Source organism: Quercus suber, unplaced genomic scaffold, assembly GCF_002906115.3.
Source record: "Quercus suber isolate HL8 unplaced genomic scaffold, Cork oak 2.0 scaffold_360, whole genome shotgun sequence".
NCBI classification, from domain to species: domain Eukaryota; kingdom Viridiplantae; phylum Streptophyta; class Magnoliopsida; order Fagales; family Fagaceae; genus Quercus; species Quercus suber.
This window is the reverse complement of record NW_027069812.1, coordinates 4,283-23,761: the sequence shown is the minus strand read 5'-3', so window position 1 is coordinate 23,761 and position 19,479 is coordinate 4,283. Positions and strand designations below refer to the sequence as shown.

Sequence of the window (19,479 nt, the reverse complement as noted above, 5' to 3'; positions counted from 1 at the left end):
GTTCACTCTGATCAACGTTGCCCTGCTAAGGGGTTATATCTCCATTAATGCGGCCAGAGGAATTAGGTGAATGCATTAAGTGTGAGGGTGACAGTTTGCTCTGAGCCTGGCCTTTCCCAAAATTATCCTTAGCATGCCGAGGACGAAGAGGTCCTCGGCGTGGATCCAAAAAAGAGGTTTTCCCCAACTTAGCCTTGGATGGTCAGTCTTCCTCAGCGTGGGCCTTAGGCCTACTACACGATGGGCTGAGGCTATCAGGCCCACGAGCTCTACAGATACAATTTCAAAAAAAAAAAAAGTTTGAATGATTTGTCTTCAAAACAGTTTAGAGAGAAACATTGTACAACACAAAATTAGGTGCAAATTATACGTCAGCTAAAAATGAAAAATTCTAGTACCATACCCAATTATACAATTTTGACCACAACTTGCCCATATAGCGAATTATAATTGAGAAAAAAATGTTTTTACATAGACTCATCATCACTTTTTCACTAACTATAATTCGTCACATAAGTGAGTTTGTGTACAAAATTATATAATTGGGTGTCGCTAAAAATTACCTAGAATACCTGTTTCCCAAAATGTATGGAACCGGTTTATCGAGTAAAGTGCCACCAACTCCACCCGTCTTTCTTTCTTTATCTTCTCAACGCTCAAGTCTCACCTACCATTTACACAAGGCTTCCCAAACCCAAACCCACAGAGACTGAGAGATAGAGTGAGCGAGTGAGTGAAGCTTTTGCTTTGGTAGAGAAACACAAAAAAAAAAATGGCTTCTTGTTCAGCCACCTCCGCCACTCTCTTATCCTCAACACCAAAGGCTCTCTCTACTACCAACCCTATCTCTCAAACCCTAACCATTCCCAAATCCTTTAATGGCCTCCGCAAACCACTTAAATCCCAACCCTCTCGCTCCATTGCCCTCACTTCTCGCTCTCACTCGCGACGCACCGCCAGCTTCGTTGTCAAGGCCTCTGTGTCTGTATGTCAATTTTTAAATCCAATTTCTTGTACATTCTGTTTGTTAACTATGCGCTGCGTTTTGTTCTAGATTCTGTCAATTTTTTGGGTTCGTAATGTGCAATGTTTACATGCCAAGAATTTGCTTCATTGAATGACAATTGCATTGTGGAGAATATTGAATTTGAATAAGCTATTGATTTTCTGCTCCACTACGGGGAAATTTCAAAGATTTGATATTATTACAAGGGTTTTATTCAGTCAATGACATTGTTTACCAGCCTTAAAGCTCAATTAGCCAAAATCTGGAAACTTTTGGCAATTTTCCTAAAGATCTTTTTATGGGGTCTTTAAAAGCTGAAAACAACTTCAGGGAAAGCTGAAATTTAGAGCTTTTAGGAAAAATCTCTACAGTTCACTTTTCATGCTTTAGAAAAAAACCTTTAAATCACTTTTCACTGTATATTGCCAAACATATTAGAATGTCCGATTGGGAACAATTTATTTATCTTTTTGCTAAAAGTAAGTATACTTTTACTTTAAAAATGTGAAAAAAGTAAGAAAAATTGAGGTTTTAAAAAACTGGACATAAAAGCTAAAAAGCAAAAAGCTGGCTTAAAGAGCTTTCTTGGTTAAAGTTCTACTTTCTACAGCAATGCCAAATGGGAATTTGAGTGCTTATGCCATCTATTAACGGCAGTGATGAAATGCTATTGAAGATAAATATTTCCTTTTGTTCTGTTTTAATTTCTGAGGTATGTTTTGCTTTCGTTGTTCTTTTTTGCAGAACGAACTTCCACTGGTTGGAAATATCGCACCAGATTTTGAGGCGGAGGCTGTTTTTGATCAGGAGTTCATCAAGGTAGTTTATAAAAAATAATGCTGAGAATCCTGGTAATATTAATGGTTGATTCTTGTGATTTCCAATTTGTATTTAATTGATTAAGTGGATTTTTAGCCAATTTGTCTACAAAAAGGCTTGCAAATTCAGGTGGCAATGAATGTCATTTGGTGTCACATAAACAACATTATAAATCAATTTCATAGTAAAAGTTATAGTAGCTGTAGCATCACTCTTCATAGATAATTATCCGAAGAAAATGTATAGCATGTTTTGTGGGAGAGAAATAGGTAGATTGCTTAATTGAGCGATAGCTTCATGGTCCCAAATTCACTTTTCATGCTCTGTTAAAACGTTATCTGATTGATGTTTTTTTGCTGGCATGGATAATTATAATTCACATCTCCATTCAATTAAAGCATCTTAATTTCAGGTTAAACTCTCTGAATACATTGGGAAGAAATATGTGATTCTCTTTTTCTACCCATTGGACTTCACATTTGTTTGTCCCACAGGTTTGTTTGACACTAACTAAATCTAAAAATTGAAGTTTAGATATTAGTTGATGCTATAGCTTTCCTTTATTCTCGCCTCACTTCTCCTTTGTTTGCAGAGATCACTGCTTTCAGCGATCGCCATGCAGAATTTGAGCAGCTAAATACAGAAATATTGGGTGTTTCAGTAGACAGTGTGGTAAGTTGTTTCCTCCATTTATCTTGAACACTCTTAAAGCTAGTGGCTAGCAAAACTCTTTTTTTTTTCCCCTGCTTAAAGAGTGTATTTGAATTTGATAAGTTGGTGTATATTGTTTATATTTCAGTTCAACAAAAATTATTATATGGTGTTGTCTGCTAGATCAGCAGGCTTAGTTTGTGTATTGCAATATGGGGTTTAGATAGTGAAACTGAATTCTTATTTTCTTATCAATGAAAAATTTTGAGTCAACTGATGGCTGCCGTTTTATAGGCTTTTTGTCTGGATGAAGTGTGGCCATTTATGTTTTCTTATATTTTCTTACTATAAGTTTTTTTATTAGCTTACTGCTTTGCCTTAATTTGGAAATTATTGGTTATCTTGATGGTCTTATGTTATCTTTGGTGTAGTTCTCGCACCTTGCATGGGTACAAACAGACAGAAAATCTGGTGGGCTTGGTGATCTGAAGTACCCCCTGATTTCTGATGTCACCAAATCAATCTCAAAATCCTATGGTGTGCTAATCCCAGATCAGGTATGAATAACCTGTTTTGGCTAGAGCCTCATCCTAAAAAAGCATATTGGAGGGGATTTTCTTAATATATATATATATATATATTTTATTAATAGAACCAAACCATAATGGAGTTAATAAGAATATGGTATGCTAAGTTCTGTAGTGGACACAGGATACCTGTGATTCCATTCAGATGTTTATATATTCTCTCTTTTCTTGTACATAATTTTTTTTCATCTTTGCTGGCTGCTCATCCTTCTACATAAAGTAGTCCTTTTTATCAATAAAATTTTTCTTACCTATAAAAAATAAAATGATACCAATGAGTTTTGACCATGCCATTTTTATCTGTATTGTGTTGAATAATACCATTATGATATGATGATATGCTGCCACATGTTGTGAAATGAAGCCAAAGCAGGTTATTCATGTTGTTTCAAAAACTGTTCTGTAACATTATGAAGTGTTATGATCTGATTCATAGAGAGGCGTGTGGACTCTGGATAATCTTTGCCAACTCATTGCTGTAAAAAAAAAAAAATATATATATATATATATCTAACCTTGATAAAATATGATGACTTCTAAAATTTTTATCAGAAAGGTGGCACACTAGGCAAAAATTATGAATTTGTTCTTGAAATGGCTATTAGTATGTTGCTTTCTATTATAATGTTTTTGGTTTTCTTTTTTGAAAATGATCTCCACATATGGATACATGCCTATCTCAGAATAGCTGTATTATATGTCTTTGCTTCAAAACCTGTTGTGCTTAATTCTGCATATGCTTTTGTTTCTTTGGTTTTGTAATTTGGCCAGCAACTTTTGTTCTTCAATTGAGAAAGTCTATGGTTGGATGATAAGGACTCAGGTCTAGAAAGTGGGTCCATAATTTTAGTGTTTTCTGCTTCTTATTCTACAGCAGTCACTGCTTCTCTGACTCTTATATCCTTTGTGTTTCATCAGTTGTCTATCTATTTTATTTTCTTCACAAGAGTTGGTTTTCTTTATCTTCTCAATTTAGTGTCATATATCATCCAATTTTCTGCACGATTTAACAAACTCTCTCCCTCTGCTTTAATTTTTATGTTTATTTTTTTGATTAACAAGATTCAGGGAGAAAAAAGAAGGATATCAAAAGAATTCTTTGTGTTTCCATGGTTGCTGACAAGTTTTGTTTTTTGGGGGGGGGGGGTGGTTGTGAAGTTTTAATTTATTGTGACAAAAAGCAGAGTGGTTTTTCTAACCTATGTATTTCTGAGAACCTTGAAGGTTTCCTTTGTATAATTGAATCAACATGTGCCATTATTTAAGAGTTTTAGCCATGGAAATTGGCAAACACTGATGAGAGTGTTTAGATTTTGATTTGATAATTATTGTGTTTGGAAATATTAAAAAATTCTGATAAAAGTCTATGTTTTGCTTCCAAAAGTTTACAATGTAGTGCTTGTAGAATGTGGGTAGATGCTTTCTTATTTAAATTACAGTTTTCTCCATTAGCTACAACTTGGTTTGCATTATATTTTGCATATATTTTCTGTCTTACAAGTTTCCTTTCAATCCTTTTTAGGGCATTGCATTGAGGGGACTTTTCATTATTGACAAGGAAGGAGTTATACAACACTCCACCATTAACAATCTGGCCATTGGGCGGAGTGTTGATGAGACGAAGAGAACACTCCAGGTATTCAATAAGGACAAGTCAATGACTGATTATATAATTTTAAGACTTTTCCGTTGATTTATTTTATTGTTTAGAATAGCATTACTTTCTTGTTGTTCTTTATCACCTTCTAAATTGATCATTGTCACTTTATGTCCTGCAGGCTTTGCAGTATGTGCAGGACAACCCAGATGAAGTTTGCCCTGCTGGATGGAAGCCAGGGGAGAAATCCATGAAGCCAGACCCCAAGCTCAGCAAAGAGTACTTCTCAGCAATATAGGGTGGGACGATCGGGTCTCTACCATCATGACCCCAGTTGCATGTTTATTTAAATTAGTGAAGTGTAATCGAGTTTTGTTTTTCATGTAATGTATTTTCAGTTTTCATGAATTTTGAGCTGCAGTTTGTGGGAATAAATGCGTTATTGACGGGACAAATCCTGTTTTTTTTTTTTTTTTTTTGGAATTTATTGTTGTAGCTGTGTATAATGATTGAATTACATCCATTATTATTAGAGTTTCAATCATAATCCAATTATGTTAGTCCTCCAAGCATTGAAACTTGGGTGCCAGGTTTAGGCATGTCTCAGGATTATAGCTAAGAGAAGAAACTTGATTTGGGTGTGTACTAGTGGGTCTAGCAATTTGGATGAATCTTCGTTAATATAAACCCGATCCTGTCTAGTTGATCGAATTATGTGATTATGTGAGTGTGAATTTTGAAATTATCCTCCTGTGGGATGGTGTCATGTTGCATCTTGTAAGAGGAGATGGGAAGGGTGACCGGGATACTTCTCTTTCTCTTCCTTCTCAACTCATTTTTTGGTTTTGAATACATATGATAAGGTTTGAACTTGTAATGTCTGTTCTATGAAAATACTAACTTTTTTCTTTCCCTTTGTGTGTAATGAGATCGATTCAATATCAGATTTCTTATTTATCAGCATTTCTCTTTATAGGAGAAAATTATACCTCAAAAAAATGTCATCCAAAAAACAAAACTCCTACTTCATAGTTCATACTGGAATCATTCGGCGTGCAAAAACAATGGCTTGTCGGAATAATATTTCAGATTAGTGATGCTACATATGCCACCTATAAAGGGTCCCACTAGTCTATCCACTTCTGTTCTATGTGTATAATCGATATCTCTTCATTTTGGAGTACTGTGGTTCCCTTTACCAGGTACAAAAATAGAGAAGACGAATAGAAGATAGAAGAAGAGAGAAAAGGGATGTCGCTGGAGGCGGTTGTTCTCCACAGTAGCTACCATAACCACACAACAATATTATCCATGCCAACCTGTAATGCTTTTCCCATCTCAAATATCCGAACCCCAATTGTTCTACAGAGGCCATGGCTTAGTAGTAAGAATATGCTAATGGTATCAGTACCACCTCAAAGTCTAACATCATCTTCAACAAGCCCTATGAGATTACGGGTTTCAGCAACATCTCTTTCAGGTTCATTACCACCACCACTCGATCTGACAGAAGACAACATTAGAAAGGTTTTAGTCGATGCTCGTATCGAGTTGGCTCAGATTTTCGACACTTCTGTTGGCATGACAGGTTAGAATACACCGTATGTTTACGCTTACACACACTACTCTTTTTTCATTAATTCTAAGATTTGAATAAAGTGTTGAAATTTTGTGTTTAGGACAAGTTGAACTTGCGGAGTTAGATGGACCATTTGTGAAGATTAGTCTCAAAGGTCGGTTTTGGCACAAACGTAGTACCGTAGTTGCTAGAGTCGGTAATTATCTGAAGCAGAGGATCCCTGTGAGTCATTTCACTTTTTATTGTTTAGTTTATTTTATAACTGAGAAATGTTAGCTGAATTAAATTATTTGCTCTTTTGTTAATAGCATGCGCTTGTTTTTTCTCTCAGGAAATCTTGGAGGTGGATATAGAAGATGAGAAACAGTTGGATGATAGTCCTCAAAACTTTTGAGGTATACTAGGGGCTACTTTTTTTTTTTTTTTTTTTTTTTTTTTCCACATTGTCCTTTTAGAAAATTGTTCTGGCATTTCCATGGGTGAGAATGCAAAATGGAAGAGCAATAACATGTAGATATTTTTATTAAAACAAAGAATAATGATCGTGCATCAATGGATGACTTGTTTTATTGACAGATTGAGAAATGTTAGAATTATGGTTAAATGACTTTTTTTAAAGATGGATGAGGCTTTTGTTTCAACAAAAAGAATTACTGATGAAACTCAGTCAACTAGCTGTAGCAAGCTACATGATACAACACAGAAGATACACTTTATCAGATAAGCCATACATCACAAGGAACACTATCAAACTCTGGCTCTAATGGCTGAGTAAGAAATTCCCCACAAACTACAACGCACTCTGTTTTGAACAGAGTTTCATAAATCTCCTTCTTGAAATTCAATTCTACCCTTTATCTCTCATCTAATCTATTTCACAATGCCCTAATTTTCCCACGATAATTATTATTTCATTTCTATGCTACCATATATGATAAATGGCAGCCCACACCACAAGTATGCATACAATAGATTTCAAGCTTTTCCCTTTGAGATGATTTTCTCCCCATTCTAATATGTCACCCCAGCAGAATTTGGTATGCTTGATGAGGTACCAATTTATGATAGATCTCCAGGTACTTCTTGAGAATGGGAATTCAAAAAACAAATGCTCTCTACATCCAACTCTCAGCTTACAGATTGCATATTGGGTCTCTATCTTATTCTTAATACCACACTGCATCAACTAAATTTTAGTGGTAAGCCTATTTCACCAACCAACCAATAATAGAGTGTCTAGGAATTTCTTTGGGAAACCAAAGCATCCTCCACCATTTCACCTCAGGTGTTTAGATCTATTACAATTCTATGCATTTGCACAAGTCTACATACCAGATTTTGTGGGGAACCAGATTGGCTTATCCTCATCCTGCAGTTCAATCGGACACAGTTTACTTTGAATGGCAACAAGATCATCTGACCTAGCATGATTCCAAAACCAATTACTGTTCCTCGGTATACTAGAAACTGTAGCGCCATAAGAACTTGTTGCATCATAAATTGCTTTGTAGCCAAACCTGTGGAACATACGTCCTTCAAGGATGTTTAAACGATTAAATTCACAAAAAGGAAAATTGAAAATCACACATAATTTTTAAGCTTAAAAGGCATTGCAAATGTATTGGTGTAATGCAGGAGTTTCGATAGATAGATGTAATTTGACAGCATGTGAAGAAGGAATGCGTACCCAAAGATGGTTGCATGAAGAATAAATGAGAAATAAACGAGTTATTATATATATTCTCCACCTCTTGTATATGGTAAACTTGTTTAGAGATTCATTAATTTTACAAAAACTTTTGTTCCCCACTCCTTCAGAAATTTGTCTAGAATGTCTGTTTGTGTGTGTGTGTGTGTGAGAGAGAGAGAGAGATCTGTGGAATTTCTACACAATTTAATAGATGTAGATAGGGTGTGGCAACCTATAACTTCAATTGTATTAGTTGCCTGTTTTCCATCTGATGGAAACGCTTTAGGGTTAGCAGAGGAGAACGTTACAAAGTTTAACTAAGTTTAGCTGTGAACCTGTAAAGGAAGTTTCTTCATTGCAGCAGCAACTTCATTCTCTAATGTACTATAAGGCTGTTGCTTATAGTGCCTTGTAAATAGCTAGCTGAAGGTCAAAAATTTGAGAAATAGTTGAGCCAAGAGCCTTGTATCTGAATGACATTGCCCGATTCTCCCAAAGTGAATAATCTTTGCAGCTTTTATTTTTCTATGGATGCTAGAGGAGGAAAGAATGTCAAAGTGCAACTGCTGAAACAAATAACAAGTTGTTTATGAGAGAGTTCAGAAAATAAGATGAAGGTGAATCAACTGTAAAATGGACTTAAGGAATGGAATAATAGGAGGAGGCCAGGAGGGGAAAGTGAATCCTCTTGTATGACTACCAGATATGGCAGTTTGGGAATTTCTAGAGCGTCTCAAAGAAAGGGAGTTCAGGACAAGGAAATTTATGGCTTGCACAGGCCTTGCCAAACGGTCTTTGGGTTCTGAGTATGGTGCAGGAGTATTTTTAGAGGAAATTGAGTGTCCTTTTGTGCATTCAAGCATGATTCATGGGGCTTTATGACAGGTTTCCTTATTCTGATGTCATTGAGAAATGGAGGATCACTTGAGGAATGTTCTGATCTTCTCATACGATGGTGCCATGGGAAGGCCTTACATGATGAGCCTTCACTCAGTCCTTCCAGTTCACATTTCTCCAAGGCATTCCTGGTAGTGACTTACTAAAGTGTTCACCAAGCCATTGAACTGAACCCTGCTTCCAGTTCAGTAAGGTTCGCTGAAGCAAAGCTTAAATCTTGCCGAGGAGCCTTGTTAAATCTTGCAGGCATCTATCCTTGGGTATAAACACCAATATTACTTGTGTGTCACTGGCAAAGCAGCATATACCCAACTTCTGGAACCAAGGAAATCCCTTTAGACTAGCAGTGAGCTAATGCAAGGAACATATTTTTTCGGGCAGAAGGGGGGAGGGGGGTTGTAACTTGTAAGTGAATATGATCTCTACTAGACGATCAAAGGATTCCATATATTCATCACATGGGCTTTCTCACATTTCTTTGAGGCTCCAATATCGTGCATTAAATATCCAATTACAGATTCTACAATAATAAGAACTTTATTTTCCATTTTCTTATTACACTTTGCATTTTGACCTTCATGAAAGGATATTGTAAGGCCCTGCTTGGCTGCTCATCCTTTTCAAACTCCACATTATCATCTATTCATTGCTGTTGGCCTTTTTCGGTATTTCCCATATCTCATTACGCTTGGATTTTGATTTCTATGGACGTACTCATTGCCACCTTCTCATTCCCTTGTCAACATCTTTAATAAAGCTGGACTAGCTTTCACAACGTTTTTGCACTCAGTAAAAATTACATCCATAGACCACCTTGGAGTTGTTGGTTTATGCTTTGCAACAAATAATAATTAGTCTGAATTCAAATCCTTGCTGTTCAACGATTTAGTACTCCTGCTGATTCTCCATGTCATGCAGAAGATGGATTGTTAATACTGTGAGTTGTAAATAATTCTTAGGCAGGTAGGCTGAGAATTATGACATTTTAAATAAAAGGAAACCATAAGCTGCCAAAATCCGATCCATAAACCTGGAAACGCGGAAACAAAAGAAAGTGTATTTCCTAAGAATTTAGCCAAGTTCTTATTTTGATACTCTGCTACAGATGAACAAAGTTTTCTGCACAGAAAATGCCATTATTCTTAACCATTTATTCACGATCGCTGACAATTATGCAGAAGATGGATTGTTAATATTGTGAGTTGTAAATAATTCTTAGGCAGGTATGCTGAGAATTATGACATTTTAAATAAAAGGAAACCATAAGCTGCCAAAATCCGATCCATAAACCTGGAAACGCGGAAACAAAAGAAAGTGTATTTCCTAAGAATTTAGCCAAGTTCTTATTTTGATACTCTGCTACAGATGAACAAAGTTTTCTGCACAGAAAATGCCATTATTCTTAACCATTTATTCACGATCGCTGACAATTAAGAAAACTTGATTATGTTCAGTAACCTCTTGTTCCTCTTGCTTCAAGATCAGAGAACTCATGTTCATGACAATGAAACACTATTTTATCAAATTCTTTTCTAAAATAAGCTACGGTGTCATAATTTCATATGCGCAGTATTCAACAAAAGGATGATGGGATTTTTTTGTATTAGTAATAAGATTCTATTGACAAAGGATAAAGAGTATAGAAAAGAATGATAAGAAACAATACAGTGAAGAGACTTCTACTCAATTTTATGATGATAACGTATTTACCAATCTGGATCTTACTCAAGTTAGTCTTTAATCACTCTACTACATGGAGGAGTCAGGTGGGGTGAGGGTTAAGAATTGAAGATGTTAAAACTTAAAAGATATTGAGTCCCACGTCTGTTGTCTATGTTTATACTTCATTGTATCTAATCCTACCTAGAGGGCAAGTAAAGTACTTTTAATCTTATTTGGAATACAGGTAATTTTAAGCCTACTTGTATTTCAAGTGTTGTAATCCTAGTTTGTATAGGATTTATCCTATTATAAATACCCTTCAATTAGTTCATTGTAACATAGAACTTAATAGTGCCGATGAAGCTTATAAGGGGATTTATGTTATGAATGTAGGCTTGTAACTAAGGTTAAACCATTTGAATTCACTGGGTTCTCTTTCTTTCCCTCTACCTTCGTTATTTTTCAAATACTTCATTGTACTATCAAAGCTATGTTACGCATTTTCTAAGAATGTATCTGTAGAGAGTGAAAATTCCATAGTAGGTTCCATTGTATTTATTCAGTGACTAACGGGAAGTTTCCAAGTGTCACCAAATAAAAATTACAAAGAATACTTAAGAGATAATCACATGTTGACATGTGTTAATATTTTAATTTAAACTAGTTGTAGACCCGCGCAATGTGTGAGAATATATAATTATTTAGTAGTTGTGATATAATGTATTATTTGTTCTCCAAAATTTGTTGAAGATAGTTTGCTCTCCCTAAAAATTAAAAAATTTCTAAAACTATTTTCCATTTCTCTCTCTACAAATATATAATTCTATTATTTTTGTTTATCCATTTTGTGGGTGGTTCATATCCTTTTAAATTATATTATAGTGCGTCATGTTTTCCTATTTTTTTCTTCTTTAAAAACTAAACTTTTTAAGTTTCAAATATATATTTCAAAATTTTCATTCTCTTAAAGGATTTTATCATGATAATCAAAACTCATCACAAAAATACACTTGATATTACTCAAATAACCAATAGACATATTCAAAAACATAGCCAAGATTGTGTTTTGATATAAATTAAAATTCTCACTTTCAAAATGACTAAATATTAACTAAAAAAAAAAAAAATTAAATCAAAACTATAAGAGGGATAGAGATGACTTGTGATAGGGAACTCAATTCAATTCATAGGTCTTCTTCATATTTTATCCAAATTCACTTTCTTTAGATAGCCAAGTGTTGGGGACGTTTTTGCGACAAGGGTCAAAAATGCGAAAACGGCCTAAATCTCCCCTTGGGTTCTTTAGAAGTGTTTATTTGTGGAGAATCAAGCCCAAAATTCACAATGTATAGAAAACAAAGGCTAATGGTGCTTTGACAAAAGAGAATCAAGATGTTAATAACAAAAGTGCAGAAAAAGTATAAAAATATAACAGGTCTGAAACTTCGACCCACAGTCACCGAGAAGAGGAAATTGAGAGAGGTTGTGAGGAAGAGAGGGAAGGTTCCCCTATACCCATATTTCCACCCCTAAAGTTCAGAATTGTGAAAATTTTTCCTGACTCAGTGGGTTTTGGCTCTCAAGTTTCAGCTCTATGGAGAAAACGAATTTCAATAGGTTTGAAACATCGATCCACAGTCACCGAGAAGAGGAAATTGAGGGAGGTCATGAGGAAGAGAGGGAAGGTTCCCCTGTACCCATATTTCCACCCCCAAGCTTTGGAATTGTGAGATTATTGACTGGTTGAATGGGTTTTTGCTCTGAAGTTTCAGGTCTCTAGGTAGAACGTGGTTAGTTTATTTATGAGCTAAAGATAGAGTTTTATAGAGTTTGGAGTGTTGCTCTTGACTGGTTTTTAAGTAGTGGAAGAGGCTTTTATCCCCTATGATACTATTTTGGTGTTTTGGCTTAGATTGCTTTTGTTTAGGGAAGAGTTTGGTATGCTTTTAGCATGATTTTGGAAATAAAGTGGGTTTTCTTTAATTGGTTGCCTTTGGTCAGAAATTTCAGACCATTGGGAGGCTCACCTAAGTGAGGGCTAGCAGATGGAGTTGGCCAATAGGAGCCAACTATGTTTAAAGGAAAAAAAAAAGGGTTTAGGCAGAAACTTTGGGCCACAGTCACCTAGAGCATAAAAATTGTTTTGGGGTGGAAATTTTGGATACAAGACCTCCTCCATGAGCCTGAGGTGCTACTAATGTCCCTTGCCCACTTGGTAGCACGCATGGGCTGGGCTCATGCAAAAGGTTCGAAAGGAACCGACCCATACCCTCCAAACCACACTTCCTCAATTTCCACAATAAGTCGCATGGGCTTGGGCCATGCTTTAAAAGAATAAAATATAATATAATACATGAATTAGGCTTGCAAAAAAATGTGTCGCAAAAATGGGTATCAACACCAAGCATACATCTTCTTGGCATTTCTCACATCCAATTGGTCTTCATGGATTTTCAGGCTTTGTCCAAACTTTGATAATCTTTCACCCTGACATTTTTTTGGTTGTCTATTGCTACCTTATCTATTTTTTTTACATCTCCTTTGATTTGTTTTTCTTTCCATTGAATTAAATTATGTCGTTTTGCAAAGTCTTCCAGCAAAGGCATCCCATAATAATATCTAAATTTGTTACAATTCAAAACCAAAAAAAGAGTAGCATATCTTGTACTAAGTTTTGCATCTACATTCATGTCACAACTAATATGCACATACAACAAAATTGATTTATGCTATACATATACAAAGAGAATACTTTATCCATAATGAAGAATACATCACACAAATGCACATAAGAGGTATCCATTAGTGGAAAAAAACTCATCCATCTACAATTTATTGGAAAACTGAATATACATTTCTATCTGAGACACCACTTTCTAAACATTGGTTAACGACCACATAAACTATAGTAGTCAAAACTCACTGCAATTCTTTTACTATATTCTTCACCATGGCTTTGAGATTTTTTTGGTTGGTTTATGGGAACTAATGTTGTTGGCACTTGAGATCTTCAATGGCACATCACCAACAAAATTTATCGGAAAAACTTGAAGAATATGTGTAGGGGGGGGGGATGATCATGACAAAAATATATTGATATATGTGAAGTAAAACATGACATCTAAAAAGTAACTTTTTGTGTTGGACTGTACTATCAATGTAAACCAAGCTGTATAATATAGATATTAAGTAAACTTACTAACCAAGAATGCTTTTTTTCTTTTTCTTTTTCTTTTCCTTCTTTTTGCAAATTAATATTTCCCAATTATCACTCCATCACGTTATAAAATAAAAATAAAAAATAAAAATTAGTCCTTCAAACCTAATTTGTGAACATCAATAATTCATCTCCCTCTCTCTCTCTCTCTCTCTCTCTCAATTAACATTTCTTAACTTTTCAACTTTCCATTTTGTCGATGCTCATTTTGGAAAAGCCCAACAGCAGGAAAAAGCCCAACAATACGAGCATGAAGGAATTAGCAAGATTGAGAGAAAACCCCACTAAGCCCGAATGGTAGGAATAATGGGTCATGGGCCTATGAAATAAACAAGTGGGTCTTGAGTAAAGCAAATGGGCCTAAAGGAGCCCAGAGAAGGAAGTAGCAAACTCATGGGCATTATATGATGTAGAAAAGTAAGAACAAGCCACGGCAGGCCCAAAGTAAGAAAGTAAGGGGTTTATGGAAGGCCTATGAACCCCAAGGATGAAGGATGTGATAATTGGGCCAAGGAAGCCCCAAAGAGTTAGTAAAAGCCTATGAGAATATAGAGTTAAAAAGTGGGCCGAGGATGCCCAAGGAGAAAGAAATTGGCCAAAGGAGCCCACAAGCAATGTAATGGGTCAAGAAAGCCCAAAGTAGCATGAGTATAAACCTAATGACCATACTGGGTCATTTTAACCAATTGAGAGAAGAGAATACAGTAGGCTCGAAAGAGGCCCAATGAGTATAGATCAAATAGAGCCGCAGCAGAAATAACAGAATGGCATGGTAGGAATACTAGCAAGCCCACGGAAGGAGCAAACAGTGGGCTAAAAGGGAGAAAAGCCCACAATTAAGAAAGGCCCAGCCCTTGGAGGAAGTAAGCCATAAAGAATGGAGGATTAGAAAATAGTTCACGCCACAAGGGGCCAAGAATGAATGGTAGAACGTGCAAACGAACCTCCAGTCCATGGCAAATGCATGAGTAGCAAACAAGCTTTGGACATACACAAAAGTGGAGCAAACACAAGGCCCAAGCACCACCAACTTGTACCCAGCCAATATTTGAGTGGTGGGTCATGGGTGAGAGGTAATAGAAGGTATGTTCTGGCGGTGGGAAGAAGGGAAGCCTATTCTGGGGTTCTCGCTCAAACTTTTTTGGAGGAAATATCCTGCTGGGATGACATACCACTCATAAGGGATAGCAAGAAAGAATACCCACACTGTGGTGGATAAGAATGCAATGGTGAACAAGCAAACAAAATAGTTTTCTTTGTCCAGTAATAGGGAATGGCACAGCCAGTGCAGGTAAGTGGTAGTGGCTGGGCAGCTGACAAACCAGTGGGTGGTCGGGAAGGACACCCTAATCCAAACAAAAGTAGTTAAAGGCTAAAATGGTAAAAACTAGAGGTGTGCGCGATTCGGTCGGCTCGGTTTTTTCTCAAAATTGTTACCAAACCGATAGAAATCGGTTTTCTCATAATTAAAACCGATTCATACCGATTAGGGGTCAGTTTTTCGACCTATAGTGGTGCGGTTTGGTCGGCTCAGTTTAATCGGTTTGGTCGATTTGAAACATTAAAAATTCTTTTTTTTAATAAAAAAAATCCTTTCAACCTATTCAGTATTCAATGGGACTAAAGTAACAATGTAACACTACAAAGTCCAAACAAGTGCTAAAAAATTGATAATAATAATAATAATAACTCAAAAAAATGATAAATATTACTAAGTTTATAGTTTATAGTTTATAGCTTCTATTTTTACTAGTTTATAGCTTCTATTGTTAAAATATTGTAAACGTAGCATTAATAATGATTCATCTTTTTCTTTTTAAGTATAAATAAATATTAATGTATATTATACACCATTATACCTACATAGTGGTGGGAAAATAGAGTAATATCTAAGTCTAATACTTGGATTTTTCTTTTAAACTTTTCTTTTGTCATTTGACTCATTTCCAAAGCTAGACACGTGTGGGGTCATAAAAGTTGAAATGTTAAAAGACTAAAACTTTAAAAGAGAACTAATCTCTCTAGAAGACAATAGAAACTAGAAATTACAAGAGTAATAAAAGACCAGACTAGTGCACTGCAGAATGAAGAAGAACCAGTGCAAAACAAAGAAGAGAAGAAGAAGAAGAAGAACGGCAGCATGCAACATGGTGGAGACCATTGATGGGTTTGTAGGTTTTTTTTTTGGTTGCTTTTTTAAAGACAAAATCTCGGTAAAACAACACCATATCCAAAGTTCCAAACATCTGAAACAGGGGTCAGTTTAGTTCGACAAGGCTTCGATTCCGGATTTGCTACTCCAATTACTACACCATACCGGAGTCAGAGCTCTCTTCGCGTTCTGTTTGCCGGCATCAGCTCCGTCGATTAGTTGCAGTGGCAGTGCAGGAAGGTCGGCGCCGTTTGGCCTTGTCGGCTCCGGTACTGGTTTGCACAGCCCTAGTAAAAACCAGCCACAGCAGGCAATATATAAAAGGCCCTCGCCATGCACAGTAACATCATCGCAATAGTAGTAACCACTAAGAGAGAATTACAGCACCACCATCACACTACATGAGTAAGCACTAAGAAAGAAAGAAAAGAGTGAGAAAGAATTAAAGTAACGAAAACAGAGAAAAAAGAAGAAGGGGATCAGGAAGAGAAATAGAGAGTGTGGAATGGAAGGCACGCACCAATAGGCTAATCCCTTCTACAACAGGACCCTCCTGCAAGGTTACTTATGTTGAGGAAGTGGTTTCCTCCTTAGTATTAGTCCTGTAACACAATTGAACATGACAGACTAACCTATTCCTTCTTTGATTTCATTACTTATTGTTATTATTTCCTTTCTTGTCCTTTGCAATTTCACTTATAATGTGTTCTTCGTTACTATATCGTTTTTCTTCTTATTTTGATTTAGGATCCCTTATTTGTTTTGTCTGGTAGTAAACACGTCTCTTTTATAATTGTTTTATTATATTTATCTGCCTTAACTCTTTTGCAATAGTTTCATTTCGTCTAACAGCAAGTGTGTTATCTTTATTATTATCCTATTGTATTTGTCTGCCATAACTCTTTGCAGCAGTTTCACCTGCCATGGGCATGTGACAAAAGTTTCAGCAAAAGGGTCATAGTTTGGGCATAAGCCGGACCAAGGCGAGTTGCAATTAGACCGGTCCTGACTCTCCTATCCAAAACACTTGGACCATAGTGTAGCAAAAGGCAACCCAGCCCAAAGGTGCAAAAAGGCCCACCACACATTTATTATTCCATCAAACTCAATCTGATAATAATTCAAACTCCCTTCAACTCTATGACTCTCCTTCTCCCTAATCAAGCAGCTATGAAAACCATTCAATTGCCACCCAATTAGAATACTTTTGCGAATTTAGGAAGTCACTCTAAAGTTCCCCCCCCCCCCCTACACATATTCTTCAAGTTTTTCCGATAAATTTTGTTGGTGATGTGCCATTGAAGATCTCAAGTGCCAACAACATTAGTTCCCATAAACCAACCAAAAAAATCTCAAAGCCATGGTGAAGAATATAGTAAAAGAATTGCAGTGAGTTTTGACTACTATAGTTTATGTGGTCGTTAACCAATGTTTAGAAAGTGGTGTCTCAGATAGAAATGTATATTCAGTTTTCCAATAAATTGTAGATGGATGAGTTTTTTTCCACTAATGGATACCTCTTATGTGCATTTGTGTGATGTATTCTTCATTATGGATAAAGTATTCTCTTTGTATATGTATAGCATAAATCAATTTTGTTGTATGTGCATATTAGTTGTGACATGAATGTAGATGCAAAACTTAGTACAAGATATGCTACTCTTTTTTTGGTTTTGAATTGTAACAAATTTAGATATTATTATGGGATGCCTTTGCTGGAAGACTTTGCAAAACGACATAATTTAATTCAATGGAAAGAAAAACAAATCAAAGGAGATGTAAAAAAAATAGATAAGGTAGCAATAGACAACCAAAAAAATGTCAGGGTGAAAGATTATCAAAGTTTGGACAAAGCCTGAAAATCCATGAAGACCAATTGGATGTGAGAAATGCCAAGAAGATGTATGCTTGGTGTTGATACCCATTTTTGCGACACATTTTTTTGCAAGCCTAATTCATGTATTATATTATATTTTATTCTTTTAAAGCATGGCCCAAGCCCATGCGACTTATTGTGGAAATTGAGGAAGTGTGGTTTGGAGGGTATGGGTCGGTTCCTTTCGAACCTTTTGCATGAGCCCAGCCCATGCGTGCTACCAAGTGGGCAAGGGACATTAGTAGCACCTCAGGCTCATGGAGGAGGTCTTGTATCCAAAATTTCCACCCCAAAACAATTTTTATGCTCTAGGTGACTGTGGCCCAAAGTTTCTGCCTAAACCCTTTTTTTTTTCCTTTAAACATAGTTGGCTCCTATTGGCCAACTCCATCTGCTAGCCCTCACTTAGGTGAGCCTCCCAATGGTCTGAAATTTCTGACCAAAGGCAACCAATTAAAGAAAACCCACTTTATTTCCAAAATCATGCTAAAAGCATACCAAACTCTTCCCTAAACAAAAGCAATCTAAGCCAAAACACCAAAATAGTATCATAGGGGATAAAAGCCTCTTCCACTACTTAAAAACCAGTCAAGAGCAACACTCCAAACTCTATAAAACTCTATCTTTAGCTCATAAATAAACTAACCACGTTCTACCTAGAGACCTGAAACTTCAGAGCAAAAACCCATTCAACCAGTCAATAATCTCACAATTCCAAAGCTTGGGGGTGGAAATATGGGTACAGGGGAACCTTCCCTCTCTTCCTCATGACCTCCCTCAATTTCCTCTTCTCGGTGACTGTGGATCGATGTTTCAAACCTATTGAAATTCGTTTTCTCCATAGAGCTGAAACTTGAGAGCCAAAACCCACTGAGTCAGGAAAAATTTTCACAATTCTGAACTTTAGGGGTGGAAATATGGGTATAGGGGAACCTTCCCTCTCTTCCTCACAACCTCTCTCAATTTCCTCTTCTCGGTGACTGTGGGTCGAAGTTTCAGACCTGTTATATTTTTATACTTTTTCTGCACTTTTGTTATTAACATCTTGATTCTCTTTTGTCAAAGCACCATTAGCCTTTGTTTTCTATACATTGTGAATTTTGGGCTTGATTCTCCACAAATAAACACTTCTAAAGAACCCAAGGGGAGATTTAGGCCGTTTTCGCATTTTTGACCCTTGTCGCAAAAACGTCCCCAACACTTGGCTATCTAAAGAAAGTGAATTTGGATAAAATATGAAGAAGACCTATGAATTGAATTGAGTTCCCTATCACAAGTCATCTCTATCCCTCTTATAGTTTTGATTTAATTTTTTTTTTTTTTAGTTAATATTTAGTCATTTTGAAAGTGAGAATTTTAATTTATATCAAAACACAATCTTGGCTATGTTTTTGAATATGTCTATTGGTTATTTGAGTAATATCAAGTGTATTTTTGTGATGAGTTTTGATTATCATGATAAAATCCTTTAAGAGAATGAAAATTTTGAAATATATATTTGAAACTTAAAAAGTTTAGTTTTTAAAGAAGAAAAAAATAGGAAAACATGACGCACTATAATATAATTTAAAAGGATATGAACCACCCACAAAATGGATAAACAAAAATAATAGAATTATATATTTGTAGAGAGAGAAATGGAAAATAGTTTTAGAAATTTTTTAATTTTTAGGGAGAGCAAACTATCTTCAACAAATTTTGGAGAACAAATAATACATTATATCACAACTACTAAATAATTATATA

General features: G+C 35.8%; 2 protein-coding genes across 2 annotated transcripts; both read left to right on the top strand.

Moving 5' to 3' along the window:
• The first annotated feature begins 649 nt into the window (after positions 1 to 649).
• On the top strand, positions 650 to 5,115 carry LOC111998654 (2-Cys peroxiredoxin BAS1, chloroplastic). The gene is made up of 7 exons (XM_024030748.2): positions 650 to 985; positions 1,751 to 1,825; positions 2,238 to 2,319; positions 2,418 to 2,497; positions 2,908 to 3,033; positions 4,586 to 4,699; positions 4,842 to 5,115. The coding sequence occupies exons 1-7, from the start codon at positions 773 to 775 to the stop codon at positions 4,956 to 4,958; spliced, it is 807 nt and encodes a 268-aa protein (XP_023886516.1). The 5' UTR covers positions 650 to 772; the 3' UTR covers positions 4,959 to 5,115.
• Positions 5,116 to 5,224: 109 nt separating this feature from the next.
• On the top strand, positions 5,225 to 6,857 carry LOC111998655 (uncharacterized). The gene is made up of 3 exons (XM_024030750.2): positions 5,225 to 6,248; positions 6,340 to 6,461; positions 6,571 to 6,857. The coding sequence occupies exons 1-3, from the start codon at positions 5,912 to 5,914 to the stop codon at positions 6,631 to 6,633; spliced, it is 522 nt and encodes a 173-aa protein (XP_023886518.2). The 5' UTR covers positions 5,225 to 5,911; the 3' UTR covers positions 6,634 to 6,857.
• Positions 6,858 to 19,479: the final 12,622 nt, after the last annotated feature.

What these genes read in the sequence shown, in the direction of transcription:
- LOC111998654 (XM_024030748.2), top strand. Translation starts at nt 773, where the DNA reads ATGGCTTCTTGTTCAGCCACCTCCGCCACTCTCTTATCCTCAACACCA. An exon ending in TTGATCAGGAGTTCATCAAG is followed by an intron (nt 1,826 to 2,237) that starts GTAGTTTATAAA and finishes TCTTAATTTCAG; the next exon opens with GTTAAACTCTCTGAATACAT. An exon ending in GTGTGCTAATCCCAGATCAG is followed by an intron (nt 3,034 to 4,585) that starts GTATGAATAACC and finishes AATCCTTTTTAG; the next exon opens with GGCATTGCATTGAGGGGACT.
- LOC111998655 (XM_024030750.2), top strand. Translation starts at nt 5,912, where the DNA reads ATGTCGCTGGAGGCGGTTGTTCTCCACAGTAGCTACCATAACCACACA. An exon ending in CACTTCTGTTGGCATGACAG is followed by an intron (nt 6,249 to 6,339) that starts GTTAGAATACAC and finishes TTTTGTGTTTAG; the next exon opens with GACAAGTTGAACTTGCGGAG. An exon ending in ATCTGAAGCAGAGGATCCCT is followed by an intron (nt 6,462 to 6,570) that starts GTGAGTCATTTC and finishes TTTTTCTCTCAG; the next exon opens with GAAATCTTGGAGGTGGATAT.